Source organism: Chaetodon auriga, chromosome 3 (assembly GCF_051107435.1).
Source record: "Chaetodon auriga isolate fChaAug3 chromosome 3, fChaAug3.hap1, whole genome shotgun sequence".
Taxonomy (NCBI): domain Eukaryota; kingdom Metazoa; phylum Chordata; class Actinopteri; order Chaetodontiformes; family Chaetodontidae; genus Chaetodon; species Chaetodon auriga.
In genome coordinates, this window is record NC_135076.1 from 22020307 (window position 1) to 22039117 (window position 18811).

Below are 18811 nucleotides of genomic sequence, written 5' to 3' on the forward strand. Positions count from 1 at the left end.
CAACATCAAGTGCAATAGCTGTAAATTTACACATGGGAACTTGCCATTCCTCGCAGTGGATAAGACACTTTTTGACTTAGTAATGCCTTCTCTGATGCCTCACCTGTTAGAGCTTGGCAGGTATTATGTAGAGAGCCAGAAAGTGTATCAAGGGGGTTGCTGGCAGCCCCTACTGTATGTGCTGGAATGTGCCAAGGCTTGCTTTTGGGGTGGGACACCATGACCTCAGGCAATAGGATGGGTGGGTGCGACTCAGCTCACATAGAAAAGGAAAGCAGTATTGAGAGATGAGGCGGGTGAGAATTGACAAGAGTTACAATTCATTTACCCTTAAACCAAATATTTGAATGTCCGTAGAGGGACACATTGGCTGACATTCAGTGTGCAACCACGGAGTGGGAAGGCATGGGTTAATAATTTGTGTCATCTCTGATTGAGTTTATGACTCTGACGACTGTCCACTTTTGAGCGCAAAGAAATTTCCACTTTACTTTTGCTTCGCGGAGGGAGGAGGGCGAGGAGACGGAGGGGGAATGCTGTTTCTTTAAGAGAGAGGGAGAGAGAGTGAGTGAGAGAGAGAGAGAGAGAAAGGGAGGGACCTCTTTGCCCTCCAGAAACCAGGAAGGGAATTGAGTTGATCTGCTGCTGCTTGGTTAGCGCATACGGGGCTTTAAGCTGCACAACAGTGAGAGGGAGAGGAGGAGAGGAGAGGGCTGAGCTAACCCACAACAAGCTTCACCACGGCCATCGCAGGTGAGCTAAAGGCACCCTGCCATCCCCCCGCTTTCTGCCCTGGGCCTGTCGACCAGAGGGGAGCAGGGCAGAGGAGGAGAGGAGAGAGGGAGGAATGAGGGAGGGGGACAGAAAGGAGAGCAGGGTGGGGGGGTTGGCCGGAGAGGAGAGGTGGGTCGCAGCAGTAGTCCCTAGTCAAGGTTCCTCTTTTTTTAATCCTCCTAAAGTACTTCCTCTGTACTGCTATTTACCTCTGGGGAATCTTGAGATAAAGTTTATAGGATGTGTTCAAGGCATTAACTTTTCAGGCAGGTGGAAGCACTTAGAGAAGGAGGAGGGGGAGGGGGATGGGGGCTCTCGAGAGAGGGTGGGGGGTACTGAACGAGGGGAAGGAGGAACCAAAAATAATTCTATTGGACTAGGTATAAGCAATAGCAACAACTTTTCGGGACAGTCGCGATTGAAACGCTCAGTGTGGGGCAAGTTGTGTGCTGTGTGCGCAGGGCATGTTGTAGTGGCAGTAGACTGTTTGGAATAGGAATAAGTCATAATTTAGGTCAGGAGTTTTAAGTGTGTCTGAAATGTCACTCGAGTGTGAGCTGATGAAAGAATCCACCTCTGATGTTTGGTTACTGCTCTGACAGTTGGGGCTGAAATGATTTTATTTTTTTCATACGAAGCTCGGCCCTGTTTGATGGCTGGTCTGTACTTTAATACCTGGCAGCCTGCTAGCAACATACTGTAGTGTATAATTCAGCCCTGAGTGCTTACGTTAGAGCAGGCTTGGAGATAGTGGGGGTGGTGAGGGCAGAGGGAGCTGGTCCTCGTAGTCCACAGCAGGGGCTGTAAAGCAGGTCGAATGGGGTTTCAGAACTCTACATCCCAGAGTGCCTTGCCCTTGGCCATCCAGGAAAGGGAACAGCCGCCAGCCTATCCCGACAAGGAGGTGTGGTGAGTGAGCAGCTGTCAAGCCAATGAGAGCAGGGGATGCGGAGCCGAGTTGTGGGCTGAAAACAGAGGGGGGTGGGGTGGTGGTGGTGGTTGGGGGGGTAGGTGTCTGTTTGTGTGGGATCAGGCAAGGGCTTGCCTGTATGACTAGGGCCACTCGCAAGTTTCCTGTCTGGTAAAGCTCTAGCCCTGCCCAGAGACGGAGGCAGCAGAGCTGGCCAGCAGGCAGGGGAGGCAGATAGGGCCCGGGAAACATTTTCTGCCTATTTGGTAAGCACTCCAAAGACACACGCACACTCTCACACACACACACACTGTGTCTTTAGACTGTGACTGAGAGGAGAAGAGAGGCGCGCAGAGGAAATAAATACCATAGCGTGTTGTGTGTGAAGGAGAGTGAGAGAGATGGGGCTTGATAGAGTTCAGAGTTCTTGACCCACTTGCAGATAAAGAAAGGAATGGCAAATAGGTCAGTGCTGAGTGTAAGGTGCTGCACAGAGCACTGCTGAGAGAAATCGTTTTTTTCCTAAAGTTTTCATTCACATCAGGCTAACTTTTTTGCCTGCGTGCAAGCTCACTGTGCAGCAGTGTTTTTATCTTATTATGGCATAATATTCTTTTAATGTTTTCATCTGCTGCTGTGATTAAATGGCACTGCTGCTATTCTTAGTAGAGTGAAAAGATGAAGACAGTCGCACATCCTGCACTGCTGCTTCTTTAGGGGTGTTAAAGTATTTCCACTGCATCAAATGTTTGCTAGACTGTGGCAGAGCGACCATGTTGATAGCTGACTGAGCACAGGTGGGGTGTTGAGTAATAGTTTGTTAGAGAAACCTCAGTAAGTGACATCCATTCTTGCTGAAGGGGAGAATATGTGACACATCTTGTGACAACTTGATTTTTGTGGCAGGGTAAGCTGTGTTAATGCAGCATTAAAGTAAAACCTGCAAAGTTTGTGCACTGTGCTGGAAAACTTTGTGTACTGTCTGATTGATTTCAGTTTTTCTCAGCTACTCACACCATGGTCAATGTCATGACATTTTTTTCTCCCAGTCCACTCACCCACCCTTCCTTACCAGCATCTTGTTAAAAGCAGATTCTAATCTGGCTTGTCATGTCCTGCTTGCCTGTGGCTCTTGGTTTGAAGACTTCACAGGAACCCTGACTGCCGTTCTCGATACCCAGATGCATATTTTTTGGCTTTGCATACTTGTTGAACCCGTTTTTTAAACGTGTGGGCACGAGAGGGTACGAGACGCACAGTAAATGAAGACGCCCAAATGCTGGGAAAGTGTTTGGAATGCCTCTAAGAAGGCGGCAGCAAGCAAGGTTGGCGACATTTCTTATTTCATTCAATGCCACAGAAAAAATAGTTCAAGTAAATATTGTACTGATGCAATACCCTCTATACCACTTCCTGGGTGCTACTACAGAAGAAAGGTATAGTTAGTTCAAGTAAATTCCAGCAAGAGGTTAAACTAGGACGCCATATGTGTTTGTGTGTGTGCTTGTGTGCATGCGTGTGTCTGTGTTACCAACAATAGACTCCAGGGGAATTGCAGGGGACTTCAGTGGCTGTGGGCAGGTCCAAGACACCACCCATCAATTTGGCGGTGAGGCTGAATACAGTTTGATATTCCTGTATGTTTGTGCCTACACCACTATGGCCTGAAACTAGCAGGTTCAGACAGACTGAGAAGACAGGTTGCGTGATGTCGCCGTGGCAGTTTGAGGCTTTATTTTAGAGTGAAATGTTGGCTGTATACAGTGCACTACATGTAACAGTCATTATGTTTGTTAAAAGTTTTGTACATGTGGTCGAAAGATGGATCATGGCCCATGTGGTGGAATCAAAATCCGATTATCATTTTGTTTATTTCTGTGCTGCTATTCTGTCTCTATATATGTTTGTTTGCATTAGTTGAAACATTTGTCTACGGTTTGAATACTTTCATCTGCCTCTTCCTTGGTGAATACAGCTTCACTTCCCCCTAATGTTTGGTTCCCCTGGTCAGCTGCTCAGTATACCACAGCTTCCAGCCTGGCTAGGCAGATAGACAGACCCCTCTCTGTTGTTTTTCTGTTGTTGTGCTGAAGTCTAGGGGGAGTAAAGGGGCTTCTTCTGTTCTCTTCTGGGACATTTATTATGGAGAGGCCAACACAACCTGATCAAATTAGAGCGGGAGAGGAAGAGGCTGGGATGTTTTTCAGGGTGGGGGTAAATCAAGTCTTCAATTTTCACACTTTTGGAGTTAGATGATGTCCTTTGATGATATGTTAATTACAGGTTTTAACATTTTCACTAGACTGTAAAAGAAGTGAATTATTTGAAGGTGTTCGGCTTTTGTCAACACTATATAATGTATTGTTATATTGATATTCAACACTGTTGTACAGAGATATACCAGTACAGATGCAGTAGAACCTCCTTTTAATTAAGCAGAAAGGCCAACTGATCAGGAAGGGGATATGGGACCAATCTGACACTGTCTGCATGTCGATTTAGTGAATTGGTTTGGGATGAAACAGGAGAGAAGATGGGTGGGTTGCATTTAAGGACAGTGAGATACAGGAGGGTGGGTGGGTCCGCACTGCTTTGCCTCCTCAGCAGTGGAAAGGGGAAGTGGGTGATGCGGTGGGTACTGTGCAGTGCAGAGTCTGAGACGAAGATGGAGCAATGATGAGATGAGGGCGACAGATGAGAGGAAGAGAGAGAGAGGGTCAGACAGTAGGGACAGAGAGAGCGAGCAAGCAGAGAGCTGGTCATCTGATAACAGAGCGGGTTCTGTTACACGCCTGCCACAGACTCACAGGAAGTCCTCTTTGCCTGTTGGGCTGCGCATGCACAAAGTGGCGCAGCCAGGGCACGTTGGGCCTGCGGACTGACCGACTGGCCAGCTGAGTTCAACTGGACAACGCTGTGTTGGGGTGTAGTGCGCTTCTGAAGCCATGTGTTAGATTTTGTTACACTTCCTGGTTGGCAGCATGGCAGTGTCAGAGCATGTTACTCAGCCTGAAAGGAACTCAGACTGTGGATGTGGTTTTATTACGGTGCAGCTTTTGAAAGGCAACTGTCCCAAGACATGTGTTGTGGGATCCATGGCTTCAGAATGAAATGTCAAAATATCAAATGAAATATTAATTGGCATGAAAATAAAGAGTGGTGTAGTTTATAGTTAATAATGATAGAATAATCTTAACAAAAACAAAAAACTATTAAATGAGTGATTGTATTCATTTGATAATGTCACCACAAAAATCGAGGTGCTTTTTACATAGCATTGTAAAAACCACGCATAACATACTACCTCATTTTGCTGAGAATACCACTTCAGTTGTTCGTATTTTTGTCTCAACTCTGTTGAACTTTTTGATGCTGTACTTTTTGGTGAAGTGGCATTGAACTGAATTGTATTATTCTATTTCTAATGTTTGTAATATTTTGTCTTCTTCACTTACATAGGGAGGAGCAAGCATGAGAAAGTTTCACTGTGTAATGCAATCCAACACCACAAACTACAGATTCAAAAAATACCTTAGAATTTAATCACCATCCTTCTGTTACTGTATCAAAACAATTTAAAAAATGGAAGTTTTGCAAAAGTAGTAATTCACAGCTGTCATACAGGGTTGAATTACAATGTGGTTTTTTATTCTTTTGTTGGCATTCTTTGTATTTGCTAGCCTGTGGCTATACAGTGGGTCTGATACAAACAAGCAAGAGAACAAAATATAGACAAATTTAGAACAGTGTGAGAGATTATACAAGTAGTAAGACAAAGCAGATTTCACTTTTCCAGGTCCTTTGCTATCTGGTAGCACAAACATAGACCTTTACAAGGTTATCAAAAAATCCCCTGCTAGATTCCTCACATTAAACTTTGCCCAACTTGTGGGTGGTTACCTTTCCTCTTAATGAAGCAGGTTACACCGGGTGACTGAAAGAGATCTGAGTTTATCATTGACATCTGAGCCGGATTCCTAGGCCACCATACACTCAGGAGTTATGAGTGAGCTTGTGAGTTTTAACGCCCTGCCTCGCCCACTACCTTTTCACTGGCTTTGTGTCAGTGTTTTGGCAGCGCTTCCTGGTTAGTTTCTAGCAAACGCTGCCAGGCCTAGACCAGCCCTCGCAACTTCAGTTTTATCAGTCACTTGCCCTCTTCCTGCTTCGCTCCCAATATGGCCAATCAGGTTTCCTTCCACTACAGGCAGCATTGAGTCACTTGGCTGTGGCATTTGCTTAAATTCCCTTTTCCTAGGAACTGCAACCCCCTCCCCATTCCTCTTATCTTGCATTATCTTGTTCCAACCTTGAATCTTCTTGACCTGAGTGAAGTGATTCCTCTGCAGCAGGGCTGGCTAGGCAGGGTTGTTGCTACAGCGGGTAGTTGAGATAGTCGGTGAAATGAGGACAGGGGAGGAAAGAGAAATGATAAAGATATGGTTAGGGAAGCGTAGACAAGGGCAAATGGCCAACCAACTTCTTTGACTTGTTTAATGTCCAGATTTTACAGTTGTTTTCATTCCTGGCTGCTGTATTTCTATCGCAAAGTACATGAATTATTCTGGTATCAAGTGAGCTATGAATCTATGAAGTCTTCACCGGAGTAAACTGGGAGTAACCTGGTAGAATTGTTTTCTTGTAAAAGCAACAAGCTAATAACACTTCACAAGGTGTTTGTTACAAAATTAACAACTGCTCTGTATTTCAGTACTAAAAGGTGGCCCAGCTGTGCTCCATTAACATTTATGGTTTGAGGGATCAATGATTCAGTTGTGTTTGCTCTGATTGCTCCCTCCTAAAGTTGAGTTGCTAAGTAGTTTTCAATTGTGTAGTATTTTTATGAGCCAATCACTTTTTTCAAGTTTAAGAAACTACTAACTGAAAGTTTTGACTAAAAAGAAACCAAAGGGGACATATTTGCTTTGATATTCAGAGTCAAACCAAAAGGTTCACTAAAATGGAAATATTAACTTCATTGCCCACTGTAATGTGTTTAATGTGTTACTATGTGGATAGCCTGGTAGTAACAGTCTTTACAATATCCTTTTCTCGAGTTCAGTAAAACCTTAAAAATATTGTGTATTGTTTTCAGAAAGTACCAGTACGCTATTTATTTCCTTGTCCATCTAAGAAACATCTGAGGTTGCACAGGGTTAACAGTTTGTTCTTTTGTATTTAGGAATGACTGGTATGTGTCAGGCAAAGACAGAGATACTTAGAGAGTGGAAATTCTGCAGTCCTTCCATAGATGATGCATATCAGGCAAAATAAAGCCACTTTACTAACTGCAACCACAGCCTGATGTCAACGTGTTTGTCAGAGTATGACAAGCAAATTGGGTGTGACCTTGGCATAGATATTACACACACACACACACACACACACACACACCCAGACAAACGGCACAGTCAACTGAAGTAAAGCAAAACGGAAACTGAGACACTGGTTGGTTGTTTCATCCTTGAAGCGTAATTTTGATATCTGTCCTTGCTGTGAGTAGATAGAAGGGAAGCAGTGAAGAGACGTTACAGATGCGATGGAGGTGATGAGGGCGGGACGGGATGGGTGGGTCCTCTGTTAAAGCAGTTGTTTGACTTGCAAAGCAGGCCTGGGTGCTCACTAACTGGGCATTGAGAGAAGGCCCTTCCCTGGAAGTGGAAAACCAGGGACACGGACAATTGCTGCACTGCTTTGTGCTGGGCTGCAGGCCTTGTCACCCACAGGCATGAATTAGTGATAAGGAATGTTTCAAGCCATGAGGAGGTGTCAGGATCAGGTTTGTTGCACTGTGTTTCCTCTTTCGTAGTGCTCCTTACAGGTTATTCAGGGACAGGTGGCTCCTGCATGCAGAGTAGTCCCTCCCTCCTTTGGTACTGAATTGAGTGAGCGTGTGTGTGCGTGCGTGCATGCGTGTTTGTGTGTGTGTGTGTTTTTTTATCTCCTCTCAGCTCAGCGTCTTTACCCCACAAAGCCGTGACCCAGGGTCAGCTGTGTATGTACAGGGGATAACGCGCTACGCAAGCCTGCAGCAAAGCCAGGTCCAGTGCAGGTGCTGTGTGTCTGTGAGAGAAAGGGAGGTTGTCTGGGGTCTGGATGGGCTCACAGAGATCATTTTTCCACCTGTGAAGGACGTGACCGGTAGCCATGTGGTTGCCCTTTCTCTTGTTCTTTCTTCCATCTCCATCTCACTCTCTCTTCCTCCCTCCCTCCTGTGCCTTGTCTCTTTGTCTTTGGCCTCAGCGCCCTCCCCTCACTCAGCACATTCAGATGAGGGGTTAGATAATAAAATTTGTAGAGCTGTAACGAATGTCATTTTTTTTTATATTTTCAGAGCTTCTTTTGCTTCCAATGCCCGAATGTCATATTTTAAAATGTCATGACCCTAAAAAAAAATCATTTAGTCTGTTTTGTTAGTAAATTTTTTTTAATGGATACAACTTTTTGTCATTAGTTTCATCAACACAAATACATATAAATATACTTGTACGTATGTATGTATTTAGAACTCTGACACAGCCGTCTCTCCGTCTGTAGTCCACTCTGTACTCTCGCTCAGTATCCCTGATTTGTTATAAGTTCTGAGTAACAGCCTATCAACACTGAACGCCACTGTGCCACAGAATGCATGCACAGACTGGAGCTGCTGCTGGAGCGAGCTGAGCTGTGTTTTCAAGGCAGGGCAGCAGATATAGCTGAAGTAGCAAAAACACCACAATCTTATGATCTATCGACTGTTGATTTAGAATTTCAATGTCAATGTTATGAATGGCACTTCGAAGCTTCAAACATTCGATACAGTCCTAAAAATTTCCTGAGACCATATCTGACGGTCCATTTTCAACAGAACTTTGCAAAAGAAGTTGGCAGTGTTTGCAGAGGCTTTGTGGTCAGGTGCCTATCAAACTGATTTGAGTTAAGTAAGGAGCAAGAAATGATGGAACGATTAGGCAATTTAATTAATCAAACAACTGATACTCTAATATATGACCTGTGTTATATGAATGTACAAACTTTTATTTGAACGTTCTCTTTAACACAATGTTTTACCAAAATGAAAACAATTATTGACCCATTTAGAGGATCGTGATAAGTCTGAACAAACATGTGCTCTCCTCCCCCTGCCTCTCCAGGGAGGTCTTTTTTAAAGGCTTCACCTAGCTCTGACCTGTGGGCAGACTAACATGTTGCCAGATCTGAAGGTGTGGAGACAGATAGAGCTAACTTTTTACAGGGAAGAGCAGCACATATAGTGACAGTGGAGAGAAAAGGAGAGGCAAACACAGGTAGGAAAGAGGAGAGGCAGCCAGGTTAGGCAGGTTTGGTAGTGGGGTGTAGTGTACAAACATACCATGAGGGTTGATCTGAAGGAATGTCATTTGAATGCCTCGCTTCTGTAGAGAGCAACACACTCAACGCATCCTCCAAACCCCCCCCAGCCTAACCCCCTGCTGGGTCTCCCTGGCAGATGGAGAAGGGGGGGGGGGGGGTTGGAGGGGGTGGATGCCCTATATGTGTGTTTATGTGCGTGTGTGTTTTGTGCGTTATTGATGTCTCTGTGATGTTCCGGTATTTGCTTGTGTGTGTATGTGTGAGTGTGTTAATAGAGAAATCGAGGATGGCTTGTTCTGCTGAAACCCCCCTCCCACTGCGCAGGCTTCAGTCGATCATTTTAATCTCCCCCCACACGTGAGCGAGGGGACAGCCTTTCCTGAAACTTGGCACACAGTACAGGGTGGGGTAACCAGCTCAGACCGGATTGACAACCTCCCTTTTTAATACTGTTCCCTCGCAGCTTGTTGCGTGTCCTCTTCCTCCTCCTGTGGAGTTTTTCCACAGGGTCTGCTCTGGCAGCCCCCCTCCCTCCCCCCTTTTCCTCCTCCACCTCTAGCTCTCCTCCCCAGCTCTCAACTGACACAGAGTGCATGAGCTGCACAGCCCAGCTCCCAGCATGCACTATGATCCCCACTGCCCTCTGCCTATCTGTCCTCCATGACCTCTTGCGTGTGGTTTCTTGTACAAGTACGTGTACACACACCCATAGATGGAGGCATGTGTACAAGGAAACGGACACCCAGCCACCTACACACGCATATATAGTATTTAAACATCTTCAGTTAGTCATTGTTACACTGGTAGTGCTTTCGCAGGCACAATGCATTCAAAATGGGTGTGAACCTCTTTTTATTCAGTATCATCAGAAACTCATTTATTGCACATTGCCACACTGCGGTTTTGTAGTAAAGCTGTAAATACACCTGTTGTGCCAGTAGCTTTGTTTTAAAAATACCACAGTGCCACACATCACTGTGGTGTTCCTTTATGGTCACTTTCCAGTTACTTGAGTTCAGTGAAAAGGACTTAAATATTTGGATTGGCTTGCTGCTGTATTTTTGGAGCTCTGTATATGACCTGAGAAAGAAGATTAAGTACAGCATTCAGCATATGCTGTAAACGTAAAGCATTCACGGTGAAGTTCATTTTCAGCACTCACAGAGCACTTCGTAACTTTAGTCACTTTTGCATATATTGAACATTATTGTGAAGGGTTTTTACATGGATGGCTTGGGTATAAAAGCGTGCATTTAAATGGAATTATCTGTGTGTTGGTGTGAAGAATTATTGCTTTGCCAAGATTTTAATGAATAAAGATGAAATAGTTAACACACAGTTTGCTTTAATGAGGATCGGACAGAGAAAAATAATATTAACCCTTCAGCTGTTGTTTCTTCGTTCATATTTGGTTGCAGACCAGTTATCAATTCCCAGTTAGCATTATCAACCACCTATGTATTGTATACAGTTCCACAGCAGTTTCTCATCCTTGTTGCAGTTTGTCTGCGTTTACTGGATGATTTTTGAAACATGAAATCATTTTGCAGTTGTCAGAGTTGTCACCTCTTTCTTTCAAAGCTCATAAATCAAAATGCTGGTTACCAAACCTGTTTTATTGGGATAATGCTAATTGGCACACAGCCTGATATGACCCAACTTTGTAGATTTTGCTAAGATGCCTCTGAGTCTGTATATGTGTATTTTGACTACCCCTTTGTGTTGTGAACTGTGTACTGCTCCCTTGCATTTAAGATTTAAAATGATAAAACTGTGACCTCCAGGAACATTTTGTGTGTACTGGCTTATATTCGTAAGCATTCTGGTGTATATTTCTTACTGTGGTGAATCAGTTAATCAATATTCCTTTCTCTTTATCCACATAATGAATGTCATGAACTGATCAATTATTTTTCTCTTTGTGATTCCCCTCCATCCCATCCCTCTATCTATTCGACCCTCAGACAGGCAGACGGACAGACGGCAGGACGGATACACGGGTGGGGGCTGTGCTAGGCGGCTCGGCGGCAGGCTGGTGGAAGATGTCGTCAGGAGCCGGTGGGAGGGGAGGAAGGCGGCTCAGGGGGACAGTGAGCAGCGGTGGTGGAGGAGGGAGAGGAGGGGCAGGAGAGGCAGAAGAAGGCCCCGTGGGGATCCCTTTCCCTGAGCACAGCGCAGACATCCTTGGCAGCCTGAACAAGCAGCGGCTCAGCGGCCTGCTGTGTGACGTGCTCCTGGTTACCCAGGACCGGGAGTTCCCAGCTCACCGCTCCGTCCTGGCGTCCTGCAGCTCCTACTTCCACAAGCTCTTCACTTCAGGGGCCGCCGCTGACCAACAGAACGTCTACAACATCGACTTTGTGGCGGCGGAGGCTCTGGGAGCATTGCTGGACTTTGCTTACACAGCCACGTTGACAGTCAGTCACAGCAGTGTGGCTGACATCCTTGCCGCTGCACGCCTCCTGGAAATCCCACCTGTCCAGGACGTCTGTACACACCTGCTGGACACCAAAGTGCTCTCCCCGCCGGTACAAGACCATTATAGAACTAGAAGTGACACGTGTTGAAGTCAAATTTAAACTTTGAGATGAGGTTTGATCTGCTCTGCCTTAATCAGTTAGTAACGCCATAAGCAACCCATTGTAAGTGTTGACTGAATTTACAGCAAAGTAAAGACCATCTAAAACACAGTTCAGCTCATGCTGGGTAGATGTGTTGTGGAACTGAAATAACTCATTTAAAATCTAGTTCTCTTTGGGAATGAGATGTCCGGTCATCATTCCGTCCCCTTCAATAAATAGTCAGCATAGTCAAGCTTACATCATGGCCTTTATCAGTCTCTCTCACTATGCCAAACACACACCCACAGCCTTGGGGTTAGTTCAACACTTACTCACTCTGAGCCAATAGCGTGTGTGGAAGGACAACATGCTCTTTCGCAGACTACAGACACAGCATATCACAGCTACACTTCAATACAATGAAGTGTAGCTGTGATATGCTGTGTCTGAATACATAATGCTCTACATCATGTGATAATCACAGCTACACTCCACTGTGATTATCACATCATGCGGGGCATGTCAAAGATGGGCTCCTAGGTGTTTCATTTCAAAGGGCCCTAACCTGTAACATTGCAGTTTGTGGAAAATATGAAATATAATTTTTTTTCTCTCCACAACCCATAAAAACCCACAACACAGACGCTTTCTCAGAAATTCAGAATATACCAAAACATGTAAAATGTTTATTTTTCACTCACTCTTTGTTCCCTGTTATGTTTTACTAGGCGGGCAGTGAGCGAAGAGATGAAGACGAAGACGAGGAGGGGAAGGGCAGAGGAGGCAGGGAGCAGGGGAACCGGATGCGGGCCCGGGAGTACCTGGAGTATTTCCAGAGAGGGGCGCATTGGAGCAGCAGCTGCAGCACGCCAGAGCTCAGGGACCTGCCCACACACCTGCACTTTAACCACGGTAATGGCGGGGCCCCCAGCAATGGGGCTCCTGCTGGCCCCGGTGAGTACTACTCCCCCCTGGCCCTCGCCTTGGCCCAGGCCCCCACACAGGAGCCAGAGGAAGAGGATGATGATGAAGAGGAAGATGAGGATGGGGAGGCGGTGCAGGGGAATGGAGCAAGCCTAGGGTCATCTTACTACCCTCCATCCCAAAATGGCCACTTCTACCTCCCCCCTGAGTCTAGGCTGGGGCAGGAGACAGAGGTGGAGGATGGAGGTAGGGAGGTGATGGCGAGGGAGAGGGGTTCTGCGAGTGCCCTCCTGCAGCAGATGATGGACTCCATCGAGAGGCAGAAGGAGCGTGCAACAACCGGTGAGGAACAGGGAGACGGGGATGACCCCGACATGGAATTTTACTTGAATTATTTTAACAGCTCGCAGCCTGAGGATACAGCTTCTGCTGCTGTGACACAGGGAGTGCCGCCGCTCTGGCTATCACGGGGCAGAACAGGCCAAGAGAGAGTAGGAGGAGGAGGAGAGAGGGGGCTTGGAGAGAGAGGCAGCGGGGGTGGAGGCGGAGGAGGTGGAGGGGAGAGGAAGATGCGCTCTAAGGCCTTTCAGAAATGCCCCATATGCTCCAAGGTCATTCAAGGAGCAGGCAAGCTACCCCGCCACATCCGAACACACACGGGAGAGAAACCCTATGAATGCGCCATCTGCAAAGTGCGCTTTACCAGGTAAGCCCAATTAATGAAGTGACTACCCCATGTCACATGTACTAATAGTCTTGGACTTGGCACTGTAGACAAACTGCCCAGCAGTGGGAAACACCACAAAGCCAAGAGTAGAAGCATTAGCACTAACCAACTTAGCTTTGCATTAAGGAGGCAGCTCAGTTTGTGAATCTAAATGTTTACCTTGATCATGGACTGACTGAGTATCTCTTACCAGGTTTTTTTTTTCCAATGTCACATTGTAGCCAAATGGTAATCAAAATGGCATGTAGAGTATTCCAGCTCTGAGAGGGGGGTTCAGAGGGTTGTAAAGGTCTGTTTTATTGTGACAGCCTTCATAGCAAAGTCCTGGAATTTTAACATAGGGGTCCTATAAAAGAAGGCTGCACCATGGTAGTGTTATCTAGCGGAGGCCTGCTATAAAGTGCTGTGTTCTGATACAGAGGGGGATTACAGGCCCTGGATGGTGCTCTATGTGCTCCAATGCAGTAATTTGAACTTTTGATCTCTGGTTATGTTGATTATTGCCCACGGCAGAGTAGTTACACCACCCCCCTCCTCTCTCTGTCACTCCTTTACCTCTCTAATGAAATCTGCCATGTGCCGCTCAGATAAATGTAGCCAGTCTACAGCAAGGGACTTGAGTGCACATGGTTTCCCTGTATTTAGGAGTCCTGCCTTTTCCTTGAAATCATTCCTTTAATTAATTAATCAGTGGACTTGTGCTGGAAATAGATGCAGTAGGCTAGAAATACCCAGAACCTCTGCTGGCATGGCAGGTAGGGAAGACCAATCTGAATTTGCCTTCTAGCTAAATTCGACTGGCAGTGGGAAGGGGGTATTGTAATCTTAATCCTGTTTGATCAGGGTTAAGAGTGTGCCTCGCACGGTAATAAATCACTCTGTCCTTTAAATAATTCACCTCTGTCAGTGTGCCACTTTGTTCTAAGGCTTCGGCCTGTGTGCATGGGTGTGTGCGCATGTGTGTGTTTCTCTTCACCTATGTACATGCTTCTTTACTTATTTGTATTATGTCATGTTACCGTTCACTTTTTCTATTTGGGGCAAAGTTTGCACAGACTTCTAAGAGTTGCAGTGGGTTTATTTGTTTGCTCGTATGACAGCTAATCCACTTACATGGCATGTGTGTGCGTGTGTGTATGTGTTCAAATAGAGTTGTCTTAACTACGCTTGTTTGTTTAGGAGCCCTCTGCCCTCGATGCAGAAGGGTTAGACGATTAAAGAGCTCTGGAGCTGGGGAGATAGTAAGGGCCAAAGGGGGGAGGGAGGGAGGGACAAGAGTCAGATGAAGGCCAAGGCAGCCTGATAAAGTTTAGTTGGCGGTGCATTATCGCAGAGTAAAAACTGTTCCAGGATGTATTGAGATGAAGTAAAGTCATAGAATGGTCTTGTTTTGACCAACGTGTAATTGTTTTCGCAACGGGATGAGATTAGAGATGAGTAGTGTCTCAGAAAATGTCTAGGTATTATTATTATTATTATTATTATTGTTATTATTATTATTATTATTATTATTATTATTATTACCCTTAAAGGAATGAAAACAAGGTTTTTGTACGACAAAAGCTTGATTATAATTTCACAACATATTATGTTCTACATTTTTTATAACACTAACGTTGTACAATTCAATGTTTTTTATTTAGTAAAACTAATAGGATAAAATTCAGTTCTGTACAGAAGCAAATGTACATGTTATGGTATGATAACCATCCATTTACATGACACAAATTACGATGAAACCGGTATGCTGCTGCAATCCTAGTCAGAATCAGATATTTGATTTGCTTAGAAGTAACAAAACAAAATTCAATCAAATTACAGCTCGTGGGGATAGAAGTAGTCTTCAAAATAATGGTGTTTTACAGACTCATCTATAATTCACTACATTCAACGATAAACGTCAAGTTTTCAAAAATGATTTTGGAATTGTTCAGCTGCAGGGGACGTCGAAATCTTCATTTTCTATTCATGTCTCAAATCTGTCTATTGTTATGGTGTCATCCTCGAATGAAAGTTAACAGAAATTGTAAAAATGCCAACTGACACAGCTGAACATTGAGCCTTCTCGTCAGTCCGTAGTTATGCTCTTGTGTGTAAGTGCACAGATAAAGATGTAAGGTTTATGGCTTCTCCTCAGCTGACCCAGCTTCCCTCACAGAATAATCGCATTGGAAGACATCCAAAAGATGGCTGTTTAATAGGGAATAAAACCATCCAAAGCATATTAAGCTGACCACTGTACATGTGAGAATGAATAATATGTTCATTATGTTTTTGTACATTATACTGCATAGCCTGATTAGTAGCTGAGGCTGAAAAGAAGACCTTAAGCTGGTTGTGTGCACTTCAAATGGCTGTGAGCAGGTCCTCTTGCACATTCAAATTGTTCGTCTGTGTATTCTGATGTGATCTTGTTCATTCTTCTCCCTCACAGGCAGGACAAGCTCAAGGTTCATATGCGGAAGCATACAGGAGAGAAGCCTTACCTGTGTACACAATGTGGAGCTGCCTTTGCTCACAACTACGACCTGAAGAACCACATGCGCGTACACACCGGCCTGCGCCCCTATCAGTGCTCAAGCTGCTTTAAGACTTTTGTGCGCTCGGATCACCTGCACCGCCACCTCAAGAAGGATGGCTGCAACGGCATCCCCTCTCGTCGAGGCCGAAAGCCCCGGGTGCGAGAGCCAGGGCTCCTCGATGCCCCCCTGGGCCTGCTGAGCCCCGGCGCCGACACGGGCCCTGGGCCTCGTACCATCAGGGGACGGCGGCGCTCGGAGGCATCCTCAGCGGCAGAGGTGGATGGGGCTGTTGGAGCCCATGCACACAGTCCTCAGCTGCAGGAGTTGGCAGGGGAGACAGGGCCCTGAGACTGCAGGGGCGACAAGGACACTGCTGGACACCATAGTCACTCTGCACCGCCTGTGAGACAGGCCAGTGAACAGAGAGGAGAAAAAACATGCAAAGGCAAACTTTAAAAAAACAAAACAACTAACTATTCCTCTATAAACCAAATCAGGGTGTCACAAAAGTCTAATCTTTATATTTCTTTCTCCTTTTACTTTAGGAAATGGAGTAGACTTGCAAGCACTTGAGTCAATTTATCTGTTAAAGAGCAAAGAACGCTTCAAATCACGCACCCATGACGTCCACTTTCTGGGCCATTTCTTTCTTTATAATGTTAGGGGTTTTATACATTGGCATATGTGCTTAGGCAAATGTATGATAGAAAGAAACTCTGAGCAACTATGCAGTTGATTTAGATTTTTATTGGTTTTGTCCTCACAGCCTTCAAGCTCTAAGCAAGGTGTCTGTCAAGCACCTTCTGGCTGCTGTACGGGTGAAGCGAGGACAAATCCTCCCAGTAAAAACAAGTCTTTTTCTATTCTTTTGCAGGTCTGAAATGTACAGTTACCATAGAAACAACATTGCCACAATATGGCATATGCAAGGAAAAGTCACCACAATTTTGATGCAACAGTTTTTTTTCTCTCTAAATGTTCCAGAAAGAATCAGATAAGGGTTTGATTGAAGTGTTGCTTTCTCTATAAAATGCATTTTAAGAATTTATGGTTTGTCTTATTGAAAAACAAACTGAGGTTGAGTCAAATCCACTCTAATGGGGGCTCGTCAGTTGCAGGACTAGGGAAAATGAGGGGTGGAGGGTCTGTGTTTTTAAAGCACTACCATCATCAATGTATCTGTTGGCTTGACTACGTTGCCTCTTATCCCTCATAACCCTGCAATTTCAGCATTTCTGTTTTCCCTTTTGATTTTGTCTTAAATTTTTTTTTTGTCGTTCCTTTTTGTTGACTGCTTCGGGTACTTGACACTTTATAATTGTATACATGTATATACAGCAGGTGGTGATATGACATTGGTCCCCTCTTAATGCTGAGGTGTACTTATCGGGTTTTTCCTCTTAGGCTTGATGTCATATTTCTCACAGAGTGAAGCTTGTGGGTGAACGAAACAAACTGTATGAATGTTTGACGAAAAAGAAAAAAAAAACATTGAGTCACCCATTTGTCCTAAACTTAACACTTGACATGTATAGTTCCTGCCCAAAGGATGAGGAGATCGAATGAATGAATGTGCTTAACTTTGTGCAGTTTTTCGGAATCTGTCCTTGTGTGACAAGGCGCGGGTAGTATTTAACCAACCGCAGGTTAAAGGAATGGCAGGGAGCCCGAGTGAGAGAGTGACAAAGAGTACGAAGAAGAGATAGATGAGCACCTTTTTTTCTATGTTTGCACAGCTTTACTAAAGATATCCAACAGAGTGAGAGAGAGGTGTATTTAAAGGAAGTGGGCTGGTGTTTGGAGGGGAGCGAGGGAAGGTTTATGTATCATGCTTATTCCAATCTTTTTGCCCGAGGGACCACACAACCGTGAGGCAACCTGTATGATGAAGAGAGCAATAAATACCTGTCCAAGTTGGGAGGCCAAATAGGAGTGCAGCTGCAGCTGGTTGGTGGGGGAGGGGAACAAGGGAAGGGGAGGGGGATCTCACAATGTCTGTTGCATTCCAAAAAATAATCTCCCCCAGCTCAGCCACGTTTCCAGGCAGGAGGGGATCAAATCAGGCCTTTTCTCTCCCTCTCTCTCCCTCTGTAGTCCTCTAATTCCCCCGAACCAGCCTGGAGGGGATATTATTATATTAGAGCCTGGTGTTACTGTGGGTAGGACGCTTGGTGCTGGCAGTTTAGTGTGTGAGTGTGTTTACATGTACGTGTGTTTGTGTACATGTGTGTGCGTGGCAGCCAGGGTCGCTGTGGCCACATCATCACTGTGTGAGTCAGCCACAGCCTGTTCAAACATGCACCCTGAGCTGCCAGCTCCAGTGCACTTTCTCTGTCACAGAGACACACACACACACACTCTCACACACTCACTGGGTCCAGGTATCCTGAAGGGGAAAACACCAGAGCTGACATATCTGTTTGAATATTGTCAATGACTCCATACTTCTGGATTTGTTAGTCTTACAATATCCAAGTCGTGCTATTGTAGCGCAAATCCAATGTTATTTTCCAAACTAGCACATTGAGCCTTTGAGTCAAGAACAGAACATGCGTCTGATTTAGAGCCCCCCCACCCCCTCACCCCCCATCCCATAATTTCTGCAGTAATGCTGTAGTTCGCTATCAGTCCTTTGCACCTTAATTGGAAAGAGGCAGTTTATGAATGCACTTTGTTACTGAGGAGGGCACTTTTGTCAACGAAACGGGTACTTTGAAACAAACCAGTTGCAAATGAGATCATTCCTTTTTGTCTGTCCACGGTGGTGAAGTTGAGCTCCTTCACTGGTTTTGTTCAGGTTTTGACGACAAGCTGCCAAAAAAAAAAAAATAGAAGAAATATGTGAGTTCAGATCTCTAAAAGAGATGCCGGGTGGGTTCGGATACCAACGTGTTGGGTTTTGTGACCTTAAAAAAAAAGACTAAATTAATCCATGAAACTGATTGCACTTGAAGTTAGTTGTTAAAAGAAATCTAGTGAGTTGTCTTTATGTCTTAATGTAGAGCAAGGGGATAAAAGGAGGTGGCAGACGAAGAAGAAAGGGCACTGTGTGTGTGTATGT

The 18811-nt window shown here is 45.1% G+C and overlaps 1 protein-coding gene across 2 annotated transcripts; it reads left to right on the plus strand.

Annotated features, from left to right (window-relative positions):
- The first annotated feature begins 613 nt into the window (after window positions 1–613).
- Window positions 614–18566, plus strand: zbtb7a (zinc finger and BTB domain containing 7a). 2 transcript variants are annotated; one of them, XM_076726146.1, is made up of 4 exons: window positions 614–753; window positions 10981–11544; window positions 12306–13207; window positions 15663–18566. In XM_076726146.1, the coding sequence occupies exons 2-4, from the start codon at window positions 11059–11061 to the stop codon at window positions 16096–16098; spliced, it is 1824 nt and encodes a 607-aa protein (XP_076582261.1). In that variant the 5' UTR covers window positions 614–753; window positions 10981–11058; the 3' UTR covers window positions 16099–18566. The 2 variants fall into 2 exon arrangements, with proteins under 2 accessions (XP_076582261.1, XP_076582262.1); XM_076726147.1 differs by lacking the exon at window positions 614–753 and adding an exon at window positions 1778–1950.
- Window positions 18567–18811: the final 245 nt, after the last annotated feature.

Bases quoted from the DNA above. Each gene is read 5' to 3' on its own strand.
- zbtb7a (XM_076726146.1), top strand. From the start codon at position 11,059: ATGTCGTCAGGAGCCGGTGGGAGGGGAGGAAGGCGGCTCAGGGGGACA. The intron at 11,545-12,305 runs GTACAAGACCAT...ATGTTTTACTAG, and splicing joins CCAAAGTGCTCTCCCCGCCG to GCGGGCAGTGAGCGAAGAGA. The intron at 13,208-15,662 runs GTAAGCCCAATT...TCTCCCTCACAG, and splicing joins TGCAAAGTGCGCTTTACCAG to GCAGGACAAGCTCAAGGTTC.